The 27,457-nt window shown below is 47.2% G+C and overlaps 1 protein-coding gene across 1 annotated transcript; it reads left to right on the top strand.

Annotated features, from left to right (window-relative positions):
- Nucleotides 1-12,733: 12,733 nt before the first annotated feature.
- On the top strand, nt 12,734-26,595 carry Mlana (melan-A). Its single transcript, XM_032895468.1, has 5 exons — nt 12,734-12,903; nt 14,949-15,041; nt 19,398-19,494; nt 24,847-24,960; nt 26,319-26,595. The coding sequence occupies exons 2-5, from the start codon at nt 14,971-14,973 to the stop codon at nt 26,385-26,387; spliced, it is 351 nt and encodes a 116-aa protein (XP_032751359.1). The 5' UTR covers nt 12,734-12,903; nt 14,949-14,970; the 3' UTR covers nt 26,388-26,595.
- Nucleotides 26,596-27,457: the final 862 nt, after the last annotated feature.

Here is a 27,457-nt window from a genome sequence, read left to right on the forward strand (position 1 = left end):
TTGGCTTTTGATGACTAAGCCCAGGAGTTAGGGTGCTGGTCACTCATAGTCACAACGAACTAATGGCTTCTTCCATGGTCTCAACCCACAAACATGAAATTCATGGACCTCAGGTGCTGAGTTTTAGAAAGACGCTGATAATAGATTCCTAGGTGGGCTCTTAAGAGAAAGTGAGAAGGAGAAGCCCCTGTACCACAGGAGCAGGTCCCTAGCAATGGGGTGCCACTAAAGGCCACTGTCGTGGAGTTAGTAAGGCTTTACTGATGAGGTACAGAGGGAATATGAACGAGGGTAGTTCCCGATTACAAGGTTATAAGTGTCAGGCCTTTTTATGCTCGCCCTAGCTCTGAGTAATGACACGGAAACTTACAGTTATTTAGAATAGCTTTAGGCCTTTGGTTATTCCAGTTCCCAACTAGCTCTTCCAACTTCTACTTACTCTGCCTGCCATGTGGCTTGTTTCCTCTCAGCCTCCAGTACTGGGGCCCGCTTCTTCCTCAGGCTGCTGAGTCCTACCGGCATCGGCCACCACAACAGGCTTTGTATTAAAACCAGTGGGAAGGGGAGAGAGGGAGTGTTTACAAAAATGTGTGCAGGTTCTGCTCAACGATTGGAATAACAATACCAAAGTCTGGTCTGTAGTCAGATTTCTGCTGGAACAGAAGTAAGCATTTGCATAATACAGAGATAATCTTTACACAGCGTACAAAAAGAATATCCCTATACAAGGTGTCCAGGCACTTCTCGGTTACATCCTTACAGATGGCTTCCAGGAAAAAGAGTGCTCATTTAGGAAGAAGATCGAGAAACCAGACCCCCAACCCCTTCCTACCACCCTCGGCCTCTGGGCAGAGTAGAGGCTAAAGACATTGGCTTTAACGCTTTCAGTATCTCTGGCCTCACCAATAGAGTTGTCTAAGGGAACAATGACGTTTTCAGTGTTTATTCAAGGTGGGGGTGGATCTTTCCCTTTTGGAGTCTTCTACCCTACACTGCTTAGCCGGTGTCTACCTCCTATTCTCACAGCCCGGATGTCATTGTTCCCCTTAGCTGTGCTGCATTTGGGTGAGATTTTAAAGAGTAGCATCTAAGATCTAAGGACACAGTATAGCTGCCTCTTGCTTTATTTTTTTCTTTAAACATGATTGAGTTTTCAAAATAATTGCTGGGTTTTGTTTTTATTTTTATTTATTTATTTATTTATTTATTTATTTATTTATTTATTTATTTTTGGGCAGAGTCCCACTCTGTTGGAAGTCTGGAAGTCTCACGGATAGAATGGATCAGAGAGAAGATAAAACTGTCTGGACTGAAGGACGAAGAAGAACAATCCGATACAGACAATAAATATTTTAAAAACCGCCAGTGAACCTCCCAAGGGTTCCTTAGGGGGGCGGAGCTTTCCTGGAGGAAACGCGTCTCTAGGGTTGTGCTGTGAGAGTGTGTAGTCCCCTCTCTACTTGCAGATCATTCTCTGGATGTTTTTGTGCAGTTGAAATGGGAGCTCTTGGCTTCCATTCCAGTGGCCACGCGCCCTCCCTCCCCCAGTTTTTGTACGCCTCCCACCCCGAAGGATCCTTATCTCTTTGGTACAATAAGCCAAGATAAACTCTCCCATATGCTGTGTTTGGTCATGTTTTTTGTCACAACCAAAAGTAACTGACACGGAGCATAATGTAAATACTACACCTCCGGCTGAGCACCCCATGGTTGCTTGGTTCTCCGCATCTGACCAGGCACAAGCCTACACTGACCTTCATCCACTGCCCAAGGACTCTTTTCTACAATCTAGAATGGGAGCTTCACTAATCTATGGCATGGAGATAATTGCAAAGGCAACTTAATAAAATAATAACCATGGGTTTACTCCTAGGGCCTAGGAGATCCTCAGACGTGGGTTCTTGGCCACATTTACAGAACCAGGTCTGTGTTTCTTCCTGTGGAGTTAGGTTTCAAACCAACAAGAAAGCAGTTGCTTAACCCGATAGCATGCCACTATGGTATCCATGGGTATATCTCGGCAGGCCAATTACCACTGAAGCTGGCAGGGTCGCATGTAGGTAAATCTGTTGATGACTTTCTCTCTCCAGCAGTCTGCATAGCACGGTCTGGTACTATGGAAGCTAGCCAATAAGGAAGGAGCCTCCTCTCTCTCTCTCTCTCTCTCTCTCTCTCTCTCTCTCTCTCTCTCACACACACACACACACACACACACACACACACATGCACATATACTCACACACATATACACACACACATACACATACATACACACACATACACACACATACACACACACATACACACAGACAGACAGATAGATAGATGAGATAAAGTAGTAGATTCCAGATGGCTTTCTCAAACATTCTATTAATTATCCTTCCCTACCTCTTTCTTACTCCTCCACCCCCGCCCTACTTGTCTTAGGTTTTTACTGCTGTGAACAGACAACTTTTACAAGGACAACGTTTAATTGGGGCTGACTTACAGGGTCAGAGGCTCAGTCCAGTATCATCAAGGTGGGAGCATGGCAGTGTCCAGGCAGACGTGGGGCTGGAGGAGCTGAGAGCTCTACATCTTATTCTGAAGGCTGCTAGAAGCCTGGCTTCCAGGCAGCAAGGATGAGAGGGGCTTAAAGCCCACGCCTACAGTGACACACTTCCTCCAACAAGGCCACACCTCCAAATAGTGCCCCTCCCTGGGCCAAGCATATACAAACCATCACACTACTTAAACCTCATCCCCATTATTCTGTCCCCTTCATACTGCCTGTTCAACTATTCCCCACCCCACCCCCAAGCTCTAACTGCTCTAACTGGTTCCTGGTTTCAACAGGTTTCCAAATTAAACACACGACATTAAAGTCTGTGCCGCATTCACACTGAGGTCCACACACGAGAGAGAACATGCAGTGGGGTCTTGTTTTTATTTTTTTTAAACTTCTTTTAAAATTTATCATTTTTATCACAGGGGGTGGGACACCATGGCCACATATGGAGGTCAGGTGATAACTTGCAGAAAATCAGACACAGGTCTTTTTTAAAGATTTATTTATTTATTATGTGTAAGTACACTATAGCTGTCTTCAGACACACCAGAAGAGGGCATCGGCTCCCACTATAGATGGTTGTGAGCCACCATGTGGTTGCTGGGATTTGAACTCAGGACCTCTGGAGGAGCAGTCAGTGCTCTTAACCTCTGAGCCATCTCTCCAGCCCCCAAACTCAGGTCTTTAGACTTGTGTGGCACAAGTACTTCACTTGCTGGTTCCTTGTTCTTTGTTGTTTTAAGACAGGTCCTTACTCGGCAGCCAAGACTGGCCCTAAACTCACTCCATATCCTGGGCTGACTTCAAACTCACAGTCATCCTCCTGCCTTAGCCTGTGCTGAGATTACAGATGTGAGGCATCATGCCCGTTTCTTTATCCTCTCAATGGGCGACTGGGGCTTCAAAGATGGTCTTGGGCTGATTTATGAGATCGGGCAGCAGCAAGGAGCCTGAGGATGCTGGTTTCTAGGCCATTGGTCCTTGTGTAGCCACTCTGGGGAGTTTAGGCAAGGGTCTGATACTAGACATTGATTCTCCTGTTGCCATGTCGCAGCTGTGGTGTCCAGGGAATTGTTAGACTCCCCTTGGTTGGAATGGAAGTCAGAATAGAGTAACAGGATAAATATTTTGCTCAGTGCTGTTGGGGCTTCAAATAAGGTGCCTGGAATGTTGTCATCTAAAGAAAAATCTACCCTGGGGGCTGGCATAACAGTCGCTACGAGCCAGCATTCCAGCCGTGCAGGCAACCTGTAGCTGGAGGGAGCAAGGTGGTAGTAAAATGAGGTCTCAGGATTCCGGCCAGTCACACATCTATCTGGGAAAGGCTAAGGGAAACAGTTATTAAAAACAAAACAAAAACGAAACTCAATTTTTTTTATAAGAAACTGCTCTAAAATGTCCCTATCTAATATAAAACAGCCTGCCAAGACATAACACCAAACCTTAAAAGTACAACACACATGGGATATTTTACCTTTCCAGACTCCAGAAAAGTCTATTTTCTCTCGGCCCTTTCCATCCCTCCTGTCCCGCAGAGAACCAACGCCTGCACGGCTCTCCAGGCAAGTACTCTGGGCTGCAGTCTGCAAATGTGGAAGCAGATGGACAGCCCGGTCCTTCTGGACAGTGACTGTTCTTTGTGACCATGGGATTTCCTGTTTCCCATTGCTTGCCTTGGGGGTAGAGCTGTGACTCACCTCCCAGAAAGCTGTTTTGCATGAGTTAGGCTGAAGCCAGGTGGACAGCACCCTTCCTGTTGACTGATATGGATGGCCACTTGGGTGTGCTAGGGAAGAAAAGCAACAGGTTCTGTCTTCCAAGCTTCGAGGGCTTCCCTCAGATACTTCCTAGCCTGCATCACTCACGTACCTGTCTCGCACAGCCCCAATATCGCTAGAACCTCCCACTTTGACAGTGACTGTAGATTAGACCAATACTTAGCATTGACCCTGAGCGCCCAAGCTTACCTGGCTTCTTCCTTCAAGTGTTTATGGATTCCCAAGAAGTTCACTGAAGCACCGGCCTTCCTCGATCTTCAGGAAGTTGCTAGGCACTGAGTTATCATTTCGGTGATCTTTCTTTCTTTCTCCCCATTTTACAGATGAGAACACTGAAGCTCAGAAGGGGAAATCACTTAGTGAGATGATGCAGGTAATAAACGGTGAAAGCTGGAGTTTCAGGGCCATTCATGTTGAGGAAGGAGTGTTTCCAAACTTGCAGTCCCCAGAGAGAAGAGGTAAAAATCAACATGAAACGGGCCTAGAGGAGCTACGGAGTGTCCACTAGGTGGCGGCAGAGAACCAGTCAGGCCTGGGAGGTGTCAGGGTGCTGGCTCTAACCTGGGACAAAGGCAGGGCTAGTGATCCTGAGCTGGGGCTAAGGGAACCGCTCTGGTCTAAGCACGCTCTGAGTACTCACCAGAGCTACCCCTTTAACTCCCACGATCAACCTGTGCAGCGGATGCTTTAGCCCCACCGGTCTTCAGACAATGAACTGAAGCGGTCAGAGGTTTAGAACGCACACAGCTCCGGCTGTTAACAAGGCTAGGGGAAGTCGGGGCGGGCTTGGGCTGGCTCGGGTATGCTTGCAGCCTGTCCAAGGATGGTGACTAAGATCTAATCAGGGAGAACTTCCTAGAGGTTGCGTGAGTCTAAGAGATAGTTTCATTTCCCCCCCCCCCGCCCCCACCCCCAGCTTGAGGTTCCCAAGCACCAAACAGTACTGTAACTCTAAAAAACCTGGGTACTTCAGAGGCTGCAAAGCACCAAAAAGGCCAAAGATACTCCTTCAGAAGATCTGGGGATTCGCGGCCATTCGATATTCCTCGGTTGAGAATTCTTTGTTTAGCTCTATACAGGGTTATTTGATTCTCTGGAGTCTAACTTCTTGACTTCTTTGTATATATTGAAGATAAGCACCTAAAGAAATGTTCAACATCCTTAGTCATCAGGGAAATGCAAATCAAAACAACCCTGAGATTCCCCCTCACACTAGCCAGAATGGTTAAGATCAAAAACTCAGCTGACAGCAGATGCTGTGGCCAGGATGTGGAGAAAAAGGAACACTCCTCCATTGTTGGTGGGACTGCAAGCTGGTACAACCACTCTGGAAATCAGTCTTGTGGTTCCTCAGAAAATTGGACATAGCACTACCCAAGGACCCAGCTATACCACTCCTGGGCATATACCCAAAAGATGCTCCACCATATAACAAGGACATGTGCTCCACTATGTTCATAGCAGCCTTATTTATAATAGCCAGAAGCTGGAAAGAACCCAGATGCCCTTCAGCAGAGGAATGGATACAGAAAAAGGTATATTTACACAATAGAGTACTACTCGGCTATTAAAAATGACTACATGAAATTCTTAGGAAAATGGAAGGAACTAGAAAATATTGCCCTGAGTGAAGTAACTCAATCACAAAAGAACACACATGGTATGTACTCACTGATAAGTGGATATTAACCCCCAATAGCTCAGAATACACAAGATACAATTTATAGACCACATGAAGCTCAAGAAGAAGGAAGATCAAAGTGTGGATGCTTCGGTCCTTCTTAGAAGGGAGAACAAAATACTCACAGGAGGAAATACAGGGACAAAGTGTAGAGCAAAGACTGAAGGAAAGGCCATCCAGAGACTGCCCCACCTGGGGATCCAGCCCATGTACAGTCACCAAACCCACACTATTTCAAATGCCTAGAAGTGTTTGCTGACAGGAGTCTGATATAGCTGTCTTCTGAGAGGCTCTGCTAGAGCCTGACAAGTACAGAGGCAGATGCTTGCAGCTAACCATTGGACTGAGAACGGGGCCCCCAATGGAAGAGTTAGAGAAAGGACTAGAAGAAGCTGAAGGGGTTTGCAACTCCATAGGAAGAACAACAATATCAACCAACCAGACCCCCCCCCCAGAGCTCCCAGGGACTAAACCACCAACCAAAGAGTACACACGGAGTGACCTGTGGCTCCAGCTGCATATGTAGCAGAGGATGGCCTTGTCGGACATCGATGGGAGGAGAGGCCCTTGGTCCTGTGAAGGATGGATGCCCCAGTGTAGGGGAATGCGGGGGTGGGAGGGAGGTAGGAGGGATTGGGTGGGTGAGTCAGTGGGGGGGACACCCTCCTAGAAGCAGAGGGAAGGGGGATGGGATAGGGGGTTTCTGGAGGAGAAAACAGGAAAGGGGATAACATTTAAAATATAAATAAATATCGGGGTTGGGGATTTAGCTCAGTGGTAGAGCGCTTGCCTAGCAAGCACAAGGCCCTAGGTTCGGTCCCCAGCTCCGGAAAAACAAAACAAAACAAAACATGGCTAAAATATAAATAAATATCCAATAAAAGAAAAAAGGAAAAAAGAAGAAAGGAAGATCTGGGGATGGCCATTTCCTTGGGTTTCACAAAACTAGGGAGCTGAAGAGCTGGAGAGTAGACACCTGGCAGACTGCAGGGCCATCAGCACCCTGCCGCTGTGCACAGAGCACCTCTGTGGTAGCTCCTAGATGTCCCACCTGGAAGAATGCCAGAACAACGCAAATTCTCTGAATGAGCTCGTGCCACCAGAGGACTTACTTGAGTGAGTAAGTCACGTAGTCCAACCCATTCATCCCCGCCTAGCTTATGAGACTCAGGCTATGGCTACTTCATTTGGCTTTGACAATCACCCCTAATCTACTTTTCTAACTGCTGGCTTGGCCACCTCCCCAGTGGCGTACCACAGACACTTGCTGTTTCTCCTGGCCACGTGCTCACTGTCCATCTCCCCTCACAGTGGCTTCCTCTCTCCTCTCTCCCCTCTTCACTGGTCGCTCCTCCTCCGGGAACCAGGTCACTCCGAACCCACCTACCTCTAATCCCTCCAGCAATTGGCTGTAGCCAAGACTACACCTCCTCCTTCGGTGGTCTCTCCCTAATCATCCAGGCACCCGGACTTCTTTGTTTGGAGTGCAATGTGGCTGTAGTTGTAGCCCTTGGCATAGAGGCGGGAGGATTGGAGTATGCTTGGAGAATTCAAGGCTGCCTTAGGCTATGTGAGACCATGTCTTGAAAAATAAAAAGGGGTAGAGGAGCTGGAGGGATGGTAGCGCAGTTACGAGTGCCCTGCAGAGGACTTGGCTTCCATCCCCAACATTCACAGGATGGCTCACAAACATCTGTAACTCCAGCTCCAGGGAATGCAGCACCCTCTGCTGGCCTCCTTGGGTACCAGGCTCACCTGTGGCTTACTCACATTCACCCAGACAGAACGTTTAAACTGACCGTGCTGCCTAGTCTTGTGTTTTAGGTGTATTTATTTATTTTATGTATATGAGTACACTGTAGCTGTCTTCAGACACACCAGAAGAGGGCATCAGATCCCATTACAGATGGTTGTGAGCCACCGTGTGGTTGCTGGGAATTGAACTCAGGACCTCTGGAAGAGCTCTCAGTGTTCTTAACCGCTGAGCCATCTCTCCAGCCCATGCTGCCTGGTCTTATGTCAACTTGACACACAGTCTAGAGTTTTCTGAAAGGAGGGAACTTCAATTGAGCAATGCCTCTGCAAGATCCAGCTGTTACGTCATTTTCTTAATTAGTGATTGATGTGGGAGGGCCTAGACCATTGCAGGTGATGCCACTCCTGGACAAGTGATCCTGGGTTCTGTAAGGAAGCAGGTTGAGGGCTGAAGAGATGGTTCAGAGGTTAAGAGCACTGACTGCTCTTCCAGAGGTCCTGAGTTCAAATCCCAGCAACCACATGGTGGCTCACAACCATCTGTAATGAGATCTAATGCCCTCTTCTGGTGGGTCTGAAGATGGTGACAGTGTACTCCCATATATACAATAAATATATTTTAAAGAAAGGAAGAAGGAAGGAAGAAGGAAAGAAAGAAAAGAAAGAAAGAAAGAAAACAAGCAAGCAAGCAGGTTGAACCATGTGGAACATTCCTCCATGGCCTCTGCATCAGTTCCTGCCTCCAAGTTCCTGTCCTGACTTCCTTGGATGAACAGCAATGTGGAAGTGTAAGCTGAACAAACCCTTTCCTCTTCAAGTTGCTTTATGGCCATGGTGTTTTGTTACAACGATAGAAACCCTAACTAAGACACTCATAAAATTTTGAAAATAGATTTTTGGGGGCTGGAGAGATGGCTCAGCGGTTAAGAGCACTGACTGCTCTTCCAGAGGTCCTGAGTTCAAATCCCAGCAACCACATGGTGGCTCACAACCATCTGTAATGGAATCTGATGCCCTCTTCTGGTGTGTCTGAAGGTAGCTACAGTGTACTCATCTATAATAAATAAATAAATCTTTAAGAAACAAGTGCGTCTCAGTGGTAACTTTAAAAAAAAAAAAAAAGAAAATAGATTTTTTTTAGTTTTTTTTTCATTTTTATTGGTTAGTTTATTTATTTACATTTCAAATGTTATCTCCCTTCCCAGTTTCCCCTCTATAAACCCCCTCTTCCCTCTCCCCTCCCCCCTGCTTCTATGAGGGTGCTCCCTCACCTGCCCACCCACTCCTGCCTCAGTGCCCTAGCATTCTGCTACCCTGGCTCATCATGCCTCCCCAGGACCAAGAGACTCCCCTCCCATTGATGGCAGACAATGCCATTCTTTATTACATATGAGGCTGGAGCCTGGGGCAATGTGTACTCTGTGGTTGATGGTTTAGTCCCTAGGAGCTTTGTGGGGATCTGGTTGGCTGATATTGTTGTTCTTCCTATGGGGTTGCAAATCCCTTCAGCTCCTACAGGCCTTGCCCTAACTTCTCCATTGGGGTCCCACACTCAGTCCAATGTTTGACTGTGTACATCCACATCTGTATTGGTCATGCTCTGGCAGAGCCTCTCAGAGGACAGCTATACCAGGCTCCTGTCAATAAGCACTTTGTGGCATCAGCAATAGTGTCTGGGTTTGGTGTCAGCAGATGGGATGGATTCCTAGGTGGGGCAGCCTCTGGATGGCCTTTCCTTCAATCTCTGCTCCACTCTTTGTCCCTGCATTTCCTTTTGACAGGAGGAATTCTGGATTAATTTTTTTTGAGGTGGGTGGGTGGTCCCATCCCTCAACCAGGGGCTGTGCCTGTCCATTGGATATGGTCTCTACAGGTTCTCTCTCCCCTTTGCTGGGTATTTCAGCTAATGTCCTCCCTGTTGGATTCTGGGAACCTCTTGGGTCCCTGGCATCTGGGACTTTCTAGTGGCTACCCCGAGTTCCCCTCCCCCAGTGCTACACACCTACTTTCAAATTCCTGACCCTCTGTACTTCTCCCCCATTTCCTCCCATATCTGAATCAGCCCCCCCTTTTCCTCTCCCTCCCAGATCCCTCTCTCCTTCTACTTCCCAGAGATCATTTTCTTCCCCTTTTGAGTAGGGCTGTAGCATCCACACTTTGGTGTGATCTTTCTTCTTGGGTTTCCTATGGTCTGTGTGTTGTATCCTGGGTATTCTGAGCTTCTTTGTCTGAATTCTTTGAAAACTTCAATCATGAATACAACGCATTTCTATCACATTCAGGTCCTATACCCCCTACTTCTCCTGGATCCCTCCACTTCCCCTTCCCAACTTTATTTCTCCTTTGTCCCATTTTTCTTTTTATTGAAAATAGGTTTTCTCATATAGTATATCCCCTTCCTCTACTCCTCTCCGTTCCACCCCATCTCTTCTCCCCTCCCAATAATCCACTCCCTTTCTGTCTCTCATGAGAGAAGAAAAGGCTTCTAAGAGTTAGCAACCAAACATTGCAAAATACAGTATAAAGGGATGAAGAGAAACCGTCACATTAAGACTGAATGTGGCAACCCAAGAGGAGGAAAAATGCCCAAAGAACGGACTTGAGAATCAGAGACCCACTCATCCGCACACTCAGGAGTCCCATAAAACCACTAAGCCAAGGACTGTAATGCAGGGGACCTAGTGCAGACCCGTGTAGGCCATCTTGCTGCTTCAGTCTCTGTGAGCTCGTCCGCATCTTGCAGAGCTGACTCAGAGGGCCACACTCTCTTGTCTGATTCTTACCTGCTTTCTGCCGCCTTCTCCTCAGAGTTCCCTGAGCTCTGAGGGGAGAGATTTGATGGAGACATCCCATTTAGACTCTCTTTACCTGTAATACCTGGCTGTGGGTCCCTGGAACTGTTCCCGTCTGCCACCAGAGGAAGCTCCTCTGGTGACTGGGTAAGGCACTGGTCTATAAATAACAGCAAAATATCACTAGTAGTAATTTTAGTGATTTTTTTTTCTAGACCAGTAGCGGTTGGTTTTACCCTAGGTCTCTGGGTTATCTAGACTCTAGTTCTCTGTCACCAAGCAGTGTTGGGTATGGAGTTTGTCTTGCGGGGCGAGGCTTGAGTGGAATCAGATGTTGGTTGGTTACTCCCACAGGTTCTGTGCGCTTGCCCTAGCATATCCTGCATGCAGGACAGACTGTAGGCCTTTAAAAATCACCCGACTCAGCTCCAGTTCCAGGGGCCGAGCTTGTGTTCCAGATCAGTGTCAATGGCTTTGCACTGGTTGTTTGACCTGAGGTGTTTTCCCTTCTCCTTTTTGATTTTTCCTTTTCACCAGGGCCAGGGATTGAACACGGGGAGTCAACCGTGCTCTGCCACAGACCCACTCCTTAAGACTCTTCATATTTTCCCAGCCTTTTCCTTTCTGCCATGTTGTCCTCTGTTAAAAATGTTAGTCCTTTGCAAAACAAGGCTTCCCCAAGGATGAGCTTCTTTCTCTGTTTTGTGTGTCCCTTGCTAATTTTAGTAACAGTCACCAAGCTTCCAGTAGGCTATTACCCTCACAACATAGCCCAGCATGGAAACTAGAGAGCCCTGGGCTCTGGGAGGAGGTGGCTCTCAGATATAAGCCAGGAGGGATCTCTGTGGTCAACTCCCCGGAGTCCTAGCTGACGAAGACTCTTGTACTCCTTAATTCAGGAGGATTTGTCTGTCTGTGACAGTTAGGGACAGCCAGTTAGCAGAGGTGACTTCTGTCCCATTGCTCACATTTGATTTTTATGTTGAGCAGAATTATCCCTGGTTTAGTGAGAGTCCTAGTAGGCCCACCTTGAGAGGGAAAATGTCACCTGTCTCTTGCGAGTGCATGAAAACTCACAGCCCCAGTGGAAAGTTATTCCCAGGGCCACCACAATGAGGACATGGGCTGTGGGACTTGCTCTCTAGATCTCGGCCCATGGGCTCTGCATCTTTGACACGGAAGCGCTAAAGATAGTCCGTATACATATTTGGAAGCAGAAGCTGGCCTCGAACTTGAGATCTTGCCTCAGCTTCCCGAGTGCCAGTAGGCATGGGCCACCACACTCTGCTCACAAAATACTTTTTTTTAGTGCAACTTTATCCCAACAATTGGACACATTTTTAAACATTTTTGAAACTTTTAAAAATAAAATTTTATTTAAAGTTTTGAGAATTTCATACAATGTATTTTGTGTGTGTGTGTGTGTGACATCCCTTCTCTACCTTTAGGGACTAATCCCCTCCCTACCCACCCAACTTTGAATCCTCCTCCTCCTCCTCCTCCTCTTCCTCCTCCTCCTCCTCCTCCTCCTCCTCCTCTTCCTCCTCTTCCTCCTCCTCCTCCTCCTCTTCCTCCTCCTCCTCCGTTCCGTTCTCCTCTTCTTCACTCCTGAAGTACAGCTTGTGTTGCCAAACTGCTCTCAGGAGTGGGACCTGCCCTGGAATGTGGTCACACTGCTAAAGAACACTTTCTCCTCTTCCAGTATCTATCAAAGGACAGCTCTGCAGCTAGGGGAGGGGTTTTGTCTCCTTTGATCTTAAGAAGGTCTTGTGCACTGTCCCGACCGCTGTGAGTTTCGATGAGCAACTGCCCTGCTGTGTCTCCTTGAAGTCGGCCACCCACTCTCACTACCATAACCTCTTCTTCCTGAAAGAGCTCAGAGCCTGGCATGGAAGAGGTGTGACACGTGACACTCAAGCTGCACTTAGAGCTGAGCATTCCACAGAGGAGGAATTTTTAAAGTAGAAGCATTACATTAGGCACATAACAAAAACACTTGTTTATCTGAAATGTAAGTTGAACTGGGTACCCTGTGATTTACCTGGCAACTTAAAATGGAATGGCTTGCCTGGGGCAAAGAGTTGGGGCTGGGGAAAGCACAGGCCATCAAGGGCTGTGTTCTTTTTTTTTTTTTTTTTTTCCCCTAAAGGGTAGAACGATGTTGGTTTCTTTCATGCCAAACAAGCAGTCACAGACAACCCATTAGGAATCCAAAACTCATGACTATCATGAGACTCAAGATCCAGAATGGAAAAAAAAAATTTTTTTTTTTAAGATTAACAGCCAGAGAAGCCGTCTTCACATACACACAGTCCGTCAGTCAGCAGGGAGGACTGCGCCTCAAGGAAGGTAAGAACGCTGGCTTCTTATTAATGGTACACTGTCCTGTTCTTTCAAAAAAGGGCTTGGTGGATGCCTCTGCCCGCAGAGTCTTATCGAAGTTCGAGTGGCTGCAGAGTTTCCATGTTTGTAACAGTCTCACCTTTGGAGTTTAAAGTCTTTTAGATTCTTTCTCATTCCTCCAAGGTTGCCAAGGACATCGATGTGTGGGCTGGTGGTGACAGGAGCCCCTTTATACTACAACTAATCTGTCAACCAAAGGACTTCTGTTGGCTTTGCTGGGGCGAGGCACACTTATCCTGTAACTGTCTGAAAGGCGCTGAGCTTGAGGTGGATAGGCACAGAAACAGTTAATGCAGAGTTAATTCAGTCTCTTGTCTGTCAACTCAGGGCTCACCTTACCCTGCCCACCTGGGGTGATCCTGAAGTTCAACTGCGTTTCCTTTTTACACCCAGGAAAGGCGGATTGCATGCAGAATGTCCCCTGTGGAAGGAGTCACATTCTGGGCTCAAGGGAATCGTGGTTTTGCCCTCCTATTATCCCTGTTCTTCAAATTGGAGCTAATTAATGAAATTCCATGGGGGTAGACCCTTAAAATTTATAATAACAGTAGCAATCATAATAAAAACAAACAAGCAAAGCAAAAACCCAACCACAATGACAAGGGCTGAAGCTTCTGTTATTGTCTTTCACTGAGCTCACTGAAGTCCATGAGATTCTTGTTATCATCCATTTATGCACACTTTGGGTTTGTGAAAAGTGTTTTTTGGTTTGGGCGTAGTGGCACACACCTTTAATTAATTCCAGTACCTGGGAAGCAGAAGCACACAGATCTATACAAATTCAAGGCCAGCCTAGTCTACACATTGTGTTCTGAGACAGCCAGAGGAGTGCACTAAGACTGTCAAAAAAACAAAAACAAAAACAAACAAAAAAAAAAAGAAGGAAAGAAAGAAAGAAAGACGAAAGAAAGAAAGAAAAAGAAAAAAAGAAAAGTTTTTCAATTCCTAGCTGTGAGACTGGATAGATCAACGGAGGTCCTGGCTTCCTCAGTCTGTCTTGGGTGATGTGTACTTGGCCAACAACAGGGTTCCTTGTTCAAAGTGGGTTTGGAAGATGTGCTCTGTCACTGTCACATACACCCTGGCCAGGTATGGGCTGGGTGCCCTGAGAAACACTTCTCATTGAACACTGTCAACTTCTGTGTGTGTGTGTGTGTGTGTGTGTGTGTGTGTGTGTGTTGTGTGTTGTTGTTGTTGTTTATTGTTGTTGTTTGTTTTTGTTTTTTGAGATAGGGTTTCTCTGTGTAGTCTTGGCTGTCCTGGAACTCACTCTGTAGACCAGGCTGGCCTCAAACTCAGAGATTCGCCTGCCTCTGGCTCTGCCTCGAAAGTGCTGTGATTAAAGGTGTGTGCCACCTCCACTCAGCTTCTTTTATTTATTTATTTATTTATTTATTTATTTATTTATTTATTTGGAGCTGAGGACCGAAGCTTCTTTTATTTTTTAAAAAATTATCACACACAGTGTGTGTGTGTGTGTGTGTGTGTGTGTGTGTGTGTGTGTCTCTAACAGACAATGCCATAAAAGTGTTCTTCCACCCTGCACCAGGGTTTCTAGGGCTCACACCCTGGTAAGTCAGTTTGCCAGGCTCACGTAGCCTACATCTGACTCTCCCTTCCAGCCCCACCTCTTGTTTTACCCACTGATGCTCTAGGCCAGCAAAGGCCAAGACAAAATGACTAAAATCCTCTCTCTAGATTTTTATAGAGTCAAACTGAAGGCCAGGGAAGACACACCCCACCTGATAACTCAATTTTAAAGCGTTGTTTCTTTCGTAGTCTTTTCTTAGAACTTGGTGTTCCCATAAGTAGGTGTCAGAGCCTAAACTATTTCGAAGCTCTTAGAATTAATGAGAGGATATGGGAATCCCCACAGGGTGGATGCAGAGGGCTGACTAGCTGATACCCATCCTGGGAACAGTCTCTGTGTTTTTGTGAGATGTGTGAGGATGTTTTGGACACTAAGCAATGCCCATGTGCCCTTCCTTTAGGTGTCCTGTGCTCTGAGACACAATGCCCCGAGAAGAAGTTCACTTCGGTTATCCCAGGAAGGGGCACAGCCACTCTTACGTCACCGCCGAAGAGTAAGTTATAGAACAAACCTCTGGGGTTTCCAGTTTGCCATTTGCAGACACGACCTACTGATTTCTACCGGGACGTGGCCATCTGTAACTTTCTGTAGCATTTAATTTCCTCAAAGAGTAAAATCACTGCCACCAGCAAGAGACCTGGAGGTCCTACAATGTCTTACTCACAATTCTCTGGGGCCAAACAGTTGGTGCGATACAAGTGAGAAAAGTTAGATATTGCTATTTTTGACCGAGTTCTTGGGTCTTGGTTGTTAGTTCCCAAGTTGGGAAACATCTGTCCAGGACTTGGACACCTCCTTCCTCAAGCCGACTCATCAATTCTCAAGACTCCTGCAGGCGCTGTGTAGACAGAGTTGAGCCGCTAAAGAGCCAGTGTGGGTGAGGGGCACTGGTGTGGGTCTCAGCCTGCATGCAGGCTCCAGGAGGAAGATGGTGGCCATGACTTTTGCACGAGAGCTCCATCCTACAGAAAGGGTTAATTAGTATTAAGTATTTATGCAATCATTACTTCTAAGAACTAGAAGACTCAGAGATACTGTTCCGTATCTCTGAAAATGTCTAGAGTCCAGGGAGTTAGACAGGGAGTCATCAGCACATGTAAGTACCCTTGGGGCAACACAGGACACACTCTGCAGGAGCCAGAGGGGGCAAGGGTGTGTTCTGAGCTGAACCAGAGCAGGGACTCCAGACAGGTTTTCATTTAGAGCCGTGGTTCTTACCATTCCTAATGCTGACACTATATTAGTTCCTCATGTTGTAGTGACCACCCCCCACCATAAAATTATTTCCATTGCTACATTATAACTGTAAATTTGTTACTGTTATGAATCGTAATGTAAATATCTCATATGTAGGATATCTGATATGCCACTTCCGTGAAAAGGTTGGTCAATCTCTGGGGGATGGGGAGGTTGTGACCCACAGGTTGACAACCCATGCTTTAGACAGTCTTTGAGTCATCAGCTCAGAACCCCTGCAGATCTGCTCCGCTTGTAGAGTTGCTGGGAAATCTTACACCGTCAGTCAGCAAATAAGGTATCATCAATGGAGTCCAGCGGGAGCATTTCCCGGGGGATTTCCCACTCCACAGCAGAGCCAGTTGGGGATGGGGGCAGGGGAAGCGATACATTGTAGTAAATTGTCGCCACAACATTCTATTTAGGTAGGAGATACATTGTGCATGGCATTGTTTCCGCATCTTTAGATGATACCACAGACTCTTCTTAAAGTAGAATTTTTGTTCTCTCTCAGTAGTCCAGGAGTCTTACTTAGCCTGTCAGTTCCCTTCTTTCTGTTTGTCGCCCCTGCACATCACCTCTGTTTAAGTGAGGATGCTACGCCATCCTCTTTGTGTTTCCCCATCAGAAAGTGAGAAACCAAGGGAAGGCTGGGGCCATTGTTTTCCAAGAATCCCAATCTCTCTATCCCCCACACCATGATGCCCACATCTGCCTGCTGTGCTGTGTGTGGGAACAGCTTAGAGAAACTAGGAGATATGCAGCAGGATGTGGTGATGTTGGGATTTAATACAGGTCTGTTTGCCTACGAAGCACTAAGCTGGCGCGTTAAAGAAGGCAAATGTTTGCACAGTCTCATTCGCCGGGAGGAGAGACCGGTATCTCTAACTGCCAGCCAGAAGCCGGAGGCGGGTGTTGTCAGCTCAGTAGGCTGAAGCTGAGTCTTCCTCTGTGGTGTGTAGCCAACACTCTCGGCTGGTGAAGCCGGTAGTGGCTCCCACAGCTGGCAACTGACCGGACTAACATTGTGAAGAGCTGCGATGAGGCGATGCAGAACAGAGTGGGAAGCAGGCTGTGCAGAGACTCTAGACACTGTGGGGGCAAAGAAGACACTGGGCTTGCAGCCCCAAAGCAGGGCATAGGGAAATAGGTTTGGAGTTGGGGACAACAGCTTATAAAGGGCACCTGAGACTTACTTAGTACCATCATATACAGCATATTACACACACACACACACACACACACACACACACACACACACACCTCTCCTCCTTCCTCCTCCTCCACTTCCTCCTCCTCCTTTCTCCTCACCGTCACCACCACCACCCTCTAACCCCCTCACTTGAAGGCTTGTGCTTTCTTTTTAACACCCTGACCAAAGTGCTTACTCAGCGGCAGCCAGTACTATGGTATCTTTCCTGAGAGAACAGAGAGGTCCTGGGTTCCAGCACCTCTGGGTTCCAGTGGGAGAAAAACTCCAGCTCAATCTGCATACAGGGATGCCTTCATTTCCGCCAGCATCACCAGAGGCCCCAGCACAGTACGGTGTCGCTTTTTACCTCAGTCATGAAGGAAACAGCCGTGCAGTACTTGAAGCCTGGTACATGATTTTCAGCAGGGTAACGAAGGAGGCCAGTGAAGAATGTAAGAAGATCACCGCACAAGGCCATCAATACCAGGACTCACCCTGAAGGGCCCTGGGTCATCTGGCCGCCCTGTTTAAACAGGAGGGTCGGATGTAGGGGAGCAGAGGCATCTGTATTGATGAAATACATCTCTGAGATTCTCGGAGGATATTTCTCCTCCTTTGAAATCTGCCAGTGGTATGAGGAAGAGTAATAATAAAAAGTGAATTCCCATAGTCAGTCAAAAAAGGGCTGCCCACTGTTGGCTGTTAGCTCCCTCTGAAGCCTCAGTAGACAGGGGCTTTTTCAGACTTGTGTGGGAATAAATCATACAGGCGGCTTGCCTAAACCCAGATTCCGAGGTGCTGCCAAGAGTGCCGCCCGAGGGTCTGCATTCTAATTTCATCTCATGTGACTGCCCCAGGTGTCAGGGTGACTGGGAGCCCGCTAGGCTATGCAGCAGCTTCCTGTGGCGTGTCTGGAATTCTTTGATGGTTTATGCTTTCGGTCACTTGTGTGTGTGTTGTAAGTACAGCGTGACAGTGCATAAAGATCTGGAACACAGCTGTCTGTGTCAAGATGCTCAAAGAGAGAGTACAGGGTGAACCTAGAGCACGAGCATGCTGGGGATTGTGTCAGCTGCCTTCAGTCATAAGAGCCATTGGGCACTCTCTGTGACAGTTTTACCTCAGGAGACGGTTCTTCCAGGAAAGCACTGGACAGAGGATGTAGGTCTATCCTGAATCCCAGAGCTCCCATGATGGCTGTCTAGGACCATTTACTCCTCTGGTTCTTCTACATACTGACTGGAGCCCTGAGCATCTGACAGCATCTGTAAAATGAATTATCCCTGGCTCGGAGGTTTGCTGCACAGGGCCTGGCACAAAACGGTGCTCAGAGGGGGTTCCAGCTCCTGGGATCAGGAAGCTTGGACCATGCAGTTCAGTTCTACAAAGGTTCCTGGGGCCGCTGCGACTACAGTAAGGGATTGTCCTACAGGATCAGGGCAGAACTTCCCTGTGGAATGGCCATCCTCCAGGTCTCTCCATCTCAGATGAAGTTGGACAGGACACATTTGATCGCTTGACAGGCTTGAGATGGTGGTAAGGTGGTAGATGTTACTGGAAGAATTCCCCACTGTACCCCTGCAGCCACTCAATCTACACACCGTCTGGCAAGTTCACGGTCACAGACAGTGTCCAGTCCTCAGCGCTGTTCACACTAGAGTGTCTGGCAGCTCTCCCCTGACTGGCAGTGCTGTGCAGGAATGCATACACCAAGCTCTGTTCCTGGGGCTTCCCAGGGGTCGCTGGACACAGGACACAAGTGACTGGCTTAGAGCCTCAAAACAGTGTCCCGATGCTCAGGACCAGAAACATGGATAGTGAAGGTATCACTCTGCACCAGGTCTATCTCGGACTCCGGCTGACACCACAGGGGGTCAGAGCAGAGCCGAGTTTGGGGCAGGGATAGCGTCATGCTCACACCCTGTCTCAGACTCGTGGTAGCTCTGGGTGGCAAGCCCTCTGAATTTATTTCTTCCACTGTGAAGCAGAGGTGATAATGGTCTCTATGCTACAGAGTTAATATGAGAATTATCATGACTGGATAGCACAGCCCTGACTGGATCAGTGTTCTCTTCTAGTTTTTATCTGACCCGAGTTGGGAAACATGCTTTAAACAAAGCCATGCTGAGAAGAAAAGATTATTCTACTTCAGAAAATAAACTGTCCACACGAGGGTCAGATGCCCGGGCAGCCCTTCTAGTTGGGACTTGGGTACGCCACACTTAGAGGCTCCTAAACTAGGCCCTGTCCTTGGTTGCTGGCGCTGTAGGTCTGGTCAGATACCTTGTGTAAAGGTTAGACTATTTGGAGACTAGAAGATGTTTTCCTGGACCATGAAAAGGAAGACGGTTGGTTACTGCCTCATCCAGGTCTGGAGTGATGTTTTTGAGCTGTGTTGGACATGTCTGTCTCCTGGTCCAGGGCCGCAGGGATTGGTATCCTGGTTGTAGCCCTGGGGATTGCTCTGCTAATCGGCTGCTGGTATTGCAGAAGACGAAGTGGATACAGAACCTTGACGGTGGGTAACGGTCTCTTCTGAACTTTCCTCTGAACTTCTGGGGATGCCGGTGTATGTATGTGCATGTGTGTGCACATGCCATGGTGGGTCGTGGAGACGAGAGGACAACATTTTGGAGTTGGTTCTCTCCTTTCACCCTGTGGTGGTTTGGGATCAAGCTCAGCTTGTCAGCGCTTCCCTGCTGGGTTGGGTCCCGGCTGAATTCTTTATCTCTGTCATACTAAGTAGCCCATGATCTCTGGCATCTTACTGATAATCACACCAGCACGAGAAAAACATCCTCCCCCACAGCGTAAGGTGCCACTGAATACTCTTCCCTCATCCGTCTATCTATCTATTGGTCCTGTAAGGACCACTTGTTAACTTGACATAGCACTGACATTAGGAAGGGAGCCTTAAAGACCTGAATGTTTGTCTAGTTTTCAAAACAAAGTCTGGGTGTTTTGAGGCCAGCAAGGCATAGCAAGGTAGGAAAATTTAAATGTGATCTCCAAGGGAAACCAAGTGCTGCCCAGTAAAAACAAATCTTCAAAGGCGGAAGCCACTGAATGGGAAGGGTGGCTCAGCAGCTAAGCGCACCGGCTGATCTTCCACAGGACCCACGTTCAGTTCCCAGCAACCACACGGTGGCTCACAGCCCTCCGAAACTGCAGTCTCAGAGAATCTGTCAACCTCTTCTGGTCTGCAGAGTCACCAGGAATGCACATGGTGCGTAGATACTCATTCTGGCAAGACACCAGACATTATAGACATTCATCAATCAGTCATCAATCAAGCAATCGATCAAGCCACTAGCTAGGTATGGTGGCACCTATGTGTAATTCTAGCACTTAAAAGGGTAGAGTTCAGGCTACCACAGACTACCAGGAAGAACCTGTTAAAAAAAAAATAAGGATAAAGTATCCCTCCCAATCCCCAAACAGGCTTTCAACCATGTCAATTCAACATTAGATTATCATAAAATCAACAAAATGTGTTGTCATAGAGATAGCAAAACTGTGCTAAAAAAACAAAAAACAAAAAACAAAGCATTGAGGTCTGGCGGGAAAAATATGGCAACGTAGACCAAAACTTTTAGGAGTGTGAACTCTCTCAGATTCTGACCCACACTTCCCAAGACTGCAGAAAACCTTTGCTCTGTCCTCTCTGGAGGAAGGGAACAACACCACTCCCCCAGAAAGGTCGCAGCTCAAGCTTCTCGGAAGCCATCCAAACTCTGCCTGGAGAACCCCAAGTTTCAGCCCTGAGCCCAGGCTGCCTCCCAAGCCCAGATCATTCATTGATTGAGTGCCCACTGTCTACTGTCCCAGTTCCAGAGCTTCTTTGCCAGGAAAAACGCTCTCTCTGTATCTCAATTTCTCTAATTGTGCTTTTTCAGTAGAGGGTTCAGAATGTAATCCAAAGAGGCAAGGCACCTTGGAACCCACACGTCACCAAGCAGAGTCCTCTAGTGAGTTCATACTAAAGTGTGCTCCAAGTAACCTGTGGGAAAACCGAGGATAGCCTTAAGCCTAGAACCCCTGTCCACAGGATACCTGCCACTATGCATGCTGAGTAGGGGAAGGACTTTAGCTTCTGCCATTCAGTTCCACACGTGTCCCTCTGGCAGGGAGTGGTGACACTCCTTGCACTTGGTTATTTACTAGTTGGTCTTCCCCTTCATCATCCCCTTTAGAAAACAGGCACATAAACGTCACATGGGCCTGGTAGTGGCAACAAGCTTTTTTAATCCCCATACCTGGGAAGCAGAGGCAGGTCGATCTCTGTTTGAGACCAGCCAGTTCTACAGAGCAAGTTCCAAGATGACCAGGGCTATATCAAAATAAAGTAGAAGTCACAAGGTTGCAGGGCACCAGGATTTAGCTTCATTGTTCACCACTGACTTGCTTTGTAACCTCAGATATTAATTTTTCCAAACCTCACTGGCTCTATTCTAAATCTAATGTTAGCATTTCCTCTAGGCTCTGACCAACAGTTACCTAGCAACAACCAGGTACCAGGCTAGTATATAAGAATGGCTTGTTTCTCCCCCTCCCCCCTCAAACTATTCTCTCTCTCTCTCTCTCTCTCTCTCTCTCTCTCTCTCTCTCTCTCTCTCCCTCCCTCCCTCCCTCCCTCCATCCTCTCCTTTCCTCTCCTCTCCTCTCCTCTCCTCTCCTCTCCTCTCCTTTCCTTTCCTCTCCTCTTTCTTCCTCTCCTCTCTCTCCCCCTCCGCTGGCCTTTCTCTCTTCCTCTCCCCCTCCCCTCCACTCCCCCTCTCCCTCACCCCCTCCTCCTCTCTGCCCTTCCCTTTCTCTCCCCCCTGTCCCTTCCTGCCAATAAAGCTTTATATTAGGTCTGTCTCATGGCTTGACTTCTCAGGGGGAATGCTTCAGCATGGTCCCGCCCAGGTGCTCTGCTGATGTTTTATAAAACACAACGTCTAGTCATGGCAAAAACGTGGCAGCAAATGTTTATTAGTTTTTATTTAGCTTTTCTTCATTTTTAAATTTCATATTTTAAATTGTGTGTGTATGTGTGTGTATGTGTGTATGTGTGTGTATGTGTGTGTATATGTGTGTGTATGTGTGTGTATGTGTGTATGTGTGTATGTGTGTGTGTATGTGTGTGTGTGTGTGTGTGTGTGTGTGTGTGTGTGTGTGTGTGTGTGTGTGTGTATGTGTGTGTGTGTGTGTGTGTGTGTGTGTGTGTATGTGTGTGTGTGTGTGTGTGTGTGTGTATGTGTGTGTGTGTGTGTGTGTGTGTGTGTGTGTGTGTGTGTGTTGTGTGTGTGTGTGTGTGTGTGTGTGTGTTGGTCAGTATGTGCATGAGAGGGCCTGTTGTCCATAGAGGCCAGAAGAGGGTCTTCCTGGGGTTGGAGGTACAGACAGTTGTGAACCAGCAAATGTAGGTTCTGGAAATGGAAGTGGAATTTAGGACTTCTCTAAATAATGCTCCCAGCTGCAGGGCCACCTCTCCAGCCCCATCTCTCCATTTAAAGAATAGAAGTTCATTTGTGTCAAAACCACAATGAGCAGGTGTTTCAGGTTAGCGTGTTGGGACTCATTTTCTACCCAACTCACAATTGTTCACCTGACAACGATTCCCCTCCTCTTGAATCCTTCAAGTTCAAGAAGACAAAGAGTGTGGCTGCCTGTGCAGACGCTGACTGTACTGGTCGGGTGATACGATTCCAGCGTGACCTTCTATGCAACACGTAACCAGTTTCCTACGTGTAAATTTATCCTACCTATAAATCAGGGAGTCAGAGTTTCCGACTTTCTGTAAGATCGAGATGGATTCTGCCCCTCGGTACCTCCAATGTAAAAGGAGGAGGAAAGGCTCCATCTTGCGTGGTGTGGGTGTGCATGGGTGAGTGGTGGCCGGCACACCACAGCCATGTCGTCCATGTGGGGGTAGAGAACACTGGGAGTCAGCTCTTACCTCCCACTTTGTTGAGACAGGTGATCTCTTGTTCCTGCCTGAGCTCTGTGTGTTTCAGGCTAATTGGACAGTGAGCCTCTGGATGACTCTCCTGCCTCTGTGTACCATCTCACTGCAGGGGCACTGGGGGCTACGGATGCACGCTGCAGTGTTTGGCCTTCTGTATGAGTTCCAGATATTAGACTAGAAGAACTTCTACTGGCCGAGCCACCTTCTCAGGCCATATTATTTGCGTTAACACTAAAACCTTGTTTTGAGGTGTTCAGGTCTCCTGGAAAGCCTGGCCAGCAATCTCTAGCCTAAGAATTTTAGCTAAGTGTGGTCCTTGTGTAGTTGTGTATCAGGTAAGTGTGCTGTAGGCGAGACATGGTGCGGCAAGCACGGTGTCTTAGCTGTTTCCTGCAGCTGCTCTAAAATACTAAAACTGACTCGAGGAGTACATGGTCTCTTTTAGTTTACAAGTCGGTTTCTTTTCTCATTTCTTTTCGTGTTGCTGTAAAATTATAATAAATTCTGTCTTTTGTCCTGCACTAGATCCGGCACCGCAGTGCCCCAAGATATCTTCTTCATCTCAGTCAGCAAAGCCTCTCATCTGCTCTGCTCCATCCCGTATCACACGGCTGATGGCTTCTCTCTGAGCCTGGCAACAATCTCTCTCCTCATCTGGTTCCCAAGGCAGGCTGCCACCATGCCAGACACACACGTCTCCAGCCACCACACACTCTCTTGAATTCAATTAAATCTCCACATGAAAGAACACACAACACAATACCCTCTGATCCAATTGATAAGATATAATTGTCCACCTAGACATACAAAGCCCTGTACACATCCATCCCTTAAGAACATTCACAACAACCTGTAGATGTGCAAAGAGGAGTCTTAACATCCGCCTCCATGTTCTCTCTGTGGTTTCCTCTGCCTCCTTTCCAGTCTCCTCCTCTTTCTAAAACTCCTCCTGCCCATCCTTCCTTCTTGTCCAATGACAGACCTCGTTCTATCTTGTACCTGCCTTCACCTGTATGACATCATCCTACGTTTTCTAAGGGAGTTCTTATTCTGTAGCCCAAGCCAGCTCAGACTAATGGACCCCTTGCTTTGGCTTTCCTGGTGCCGGAATTATACAAGTATAGCGTCACGCCTAGCCTTTCCTTTATATTATATTCTTTCTTTTTTTTTTTTTTAAGATTCTATTTCCTACGCTGCCTATGAATGTCTGCATGCATGTATGAAAGTATACCACGTGTATGCAGAAGCCAGAAGAGGGCACTGGATCCCCTGGAACTGGAGTGTTAGGCAGGAGTGAGCCATGAAGCCAGAGCTGGGAATAAACCCGGGTCCTTTGTAAGAGCAGCGAAAGCTCTTCACCACTGAGACGTCTGTCGAGCCCATCTGTTCACTTCGTAGATCCAGTCTCCTCTTCCACAGTTAGTGACAGTGTGGTGCCCGGCCCTTCAGTCAGTCCTGACAACTCTCGAGAAGTGGGTTGTACCATCTAGCTACTACAGATCTCAGGACTGGAATGAACAGAGTGAGGAGTGGTGTGAGGACGCCCAGCCAATAAGCGGAAGCAGCTAGCTTAATACCCATTTTTATTTGTATAGATTTTTAAAAATATATTTTCATTTCATGTGTTCTGGTGTGTTTTGTCTGCATGTATGTCTGTGTGGGGTGTAGAATCCCTTGAAACTGGAGTTACAGACGGTTATGAACTGCCTTGTGGGGTTGGGAATCGAACCTGGGTCTTCTGGTGGAGGAGTAGCCAGTGCTCTTAGCCACTGAACCATTTCTCCAGCCTTAATATCCATTTCAAACCGTTGTTTCCTTTTTCTTTAATAGACTCAGTTATATTATTATTATTATTATTATTATTGTTGTTGTTGTTGTTGTTATTATTATTTTATTCATTCTTATGACGTTATATTTCAGGACAAAAGGCGTCATGCTGGTACTCAAAATACCTCCAGGGAAAGATGCTTATGTGAGAGTCTTGATCACCAAGACAGCCGACTGTCTTCTCAAGAAAAAAACCACCAACCTGTGGTATGTGGCCATCGTGCATCCGGGCACTTTCATGTCCGCTGCTTTCAGCCCAAGTAAACAAAGTGATTTCTACTAAAGCATAATCTTGAGTCTACTCAGTGTCACTAAACTGTTACTGACCTACCTCACGATTAGGACTAGCATCTGAGCTCAATGATAGAGCCCTTGCTTTGCATGCAGGAGGCCTTGGATGCGAGCCACACACCTGCCCCTCCCCCATTCATGTCAGAACGGTAATTCCTGTTTTGTATATTTTACAAACAAACAAAAACAAACATGGGAAATTTTTTTTTTCTTTTCTTTTTTTCAGAGCTGGGGACCGAACCCAGGGCCTTGCGCTTCCTAGGCAAGCGCTCTACCACTGAGCTAAATCCCCAACCCCGGTTTTGTTTTTTTTAAAGCTGTGTCCTCTTTTACTTAGATTTTATAGCCAATGAGAGTCCTACATGTCAGAGACAGGGGACCATTTTCTCCTGTAAAGCTGATGTGTTTAACACTTGAAACACTAGTTGGGAAAAGGTTACTGGGCATTTAAGTTCTGCATGGAACTTGCATGCATTTCTGCTGTGTTCACTCGTGTACCTTAGGCATAGCAAAGTAATGCACAGCATTGATTCTGGAGTCAGACAGCGGGGCTGTGTCTCAGCGCCATGACTTCCTGTTTGTGAGCTAGGGCAAGTGCTGTTTTTATGCCTTGGTTTTTCCCCTGGAGAAAACTCCTTAGCCGAATGATTGGCACACTGTGCTCAGCTGGTAGGTCCATGTGTCTCTCTGACTCTGCCTTTTAATGATGTGTATCATCGATGCCCCTCCCCTACAAGTCCTACATGTGCTTTTAGACACAACTAACAGGGACCCAGGTGGTGAAGATGAAGCGTTTGTTGAGTGGTACTCAGGATTCAAGAATCCATGGGTAGGTGAGTTGCCTCAGGGCTGCTAGGCCTGACAACTTTGAGGTTGGTCCCTGAGACCCACCTGGTAAAAGGAGAGAACCAATCCCCCCCCCCCGCCCCGCAATGGTCCCCCGACATCCACATGGCTATGGCGCCGGTGCTGCCCCCATAAACAAGATGGCTAAATAAACAAACCCAATTATTTCATTAGGACTTGGAGATTCTGAGGGACAATCTGAGCATAAATACACTTTTCAGTTTTGGGACTATCTTTGTCTCTTTCTATTCCCTCCGACATTTCAGTATACAAGTTGGTAAAATTTAACAATTACTCCGTTGGAGGAAAAAATCTGTACGAACGTTTAGAAGTCCACAGGGAAAGCATAAACGCAATGCAAGCTGCCTCCCCCCCCCCCATGCACACCGCTGCCAAGTCTACACTCTGCTCCTCTCTCCTCCTCACAGGTTCCCAACGCTCCACCTGCCTATGAGAAGCTCTCGTCAGACCACTCGCCACCACCATATTCACCCTGAGAGCCGAGAAGCTGCTAAGAATTCTGAAAGTTTCCTTCACGCTTTCGCTTTAAGGCTGAGCAGATGCCCGTGTTTTGCTTTAGGATGCTATAGAATGTACAGCTATACTAACAGGCCAGGGTTAAATTCTTGCACGGCAAGCAGAAGGGTGGCGAGGAATGGTGAGAAGTATTAACCTTGGAAAAGCGTCAATAAACATCTCAACGTATATTATCTGTCCCAGTGGCAATGCCATTCACTCATCATTGTTAGCATTGTTTTGAGGGGTGAACTCACCTGGGTGACCAGGGAGCCTCTGATTTGCAAAGAAATTTTTATCTTTATGTGTGCCCACATTTATGTATGTGCATTTGCACGCTGATTCCTGTTGAAGCCCGAAGCCGTTGGATTCCCTGGAGTCGGAGTTACAGGAGGCTTTGAGCTGCCTGATGTGGGTGCCGGAACTAAATGAGTTCTCTGAAGGAGCAGGGAGCACTTTTAACAACGCAGCACCTCTTCTGACTTTCCCCTGCTTCCTTAAATGAAACGCAGCTAGCTTTCAAACTACTCTTCAGCTTTTAAAAGCAACCTATTGGCCAGTGTGAGCTGTGCAGAATTGCCACAGATGTTATGGGCTGTTCAGAAAGGATCCCGTTACAGGTTTAAAACAACTTACTTCTGCTGGACAACGTTTTTTTTTTTTTTTTAATTTTTTTTATTAACTTGAGTATTTCTTATTTACATTTCAAGTGTTATTCCCTTTCCCGGTTTCCGGGCCAACCTCCCTAACCCTCCCCATCCTCCCCCCATTGCCGCCTCCCCGCAACAATCACCTTCACTGGGGGTTCAGTCTTAGCAGGACCCAGGGCTTCCCCTTCCACTGGTGCTCTTACTAGGATATTCATTGCTACCTATGAGGTTGGAGCCAAGGGTCAGTCCATGTATAGTCTTTGGGTAGTGGCTTAGTCCCTGGAAGCTCTGGTTGCTTGGCATTGTTGTTCATATGGGGTCTCGAGCCCCTTCAAGCTCTTCCAGTTCTTTCTCTGATTCCTTCAACGGGGGTCCCTATTCTCAGTTCAGTGGTTTGCTGC

The sequence above is a fragment of the Rattus rattus genome, chromosome 2 (genome assembly GCF_011064425.1).
Source record: "Rattus rattus isolate New Zealand chromosome 2, Rrattus_CSIRO_v1, whole genome shotgun sequence".
Classification (NCBI taxonomy): Eukaryota; Metazoa; Chordata; class Mammalia; order Rodentia; family Muridae; genus Rattus; species Rattus rattus.

What these genes read in the sequence shown, in the direction of transcription:
- Mlana (XM_032895468.1), top strand. Translation starts at nt 14,971, where the DNA reads ATGCCCCGAGAAGAAGTTCACTTCGGTTATCCCAGGAAGGGGCACAGC. An exon ending in GTGGATACAGAACCTTGACG is followed by an intron (nt 19,495 to 24,846) that starts GTGGGTAACGGT and finishes GTTATATTTCAG; the next exon opens with GACAAAAGGCGTCATGCTGG. An exon ending in AAAAAAACCACCAACCTGTG is followed by an intron (nt 24,961 to 26,318) that starts GTATGTGGCCAT and finishes TCCTCCTCACAG; the next exon opens with GTTCCCAACGCTCCACCTGC.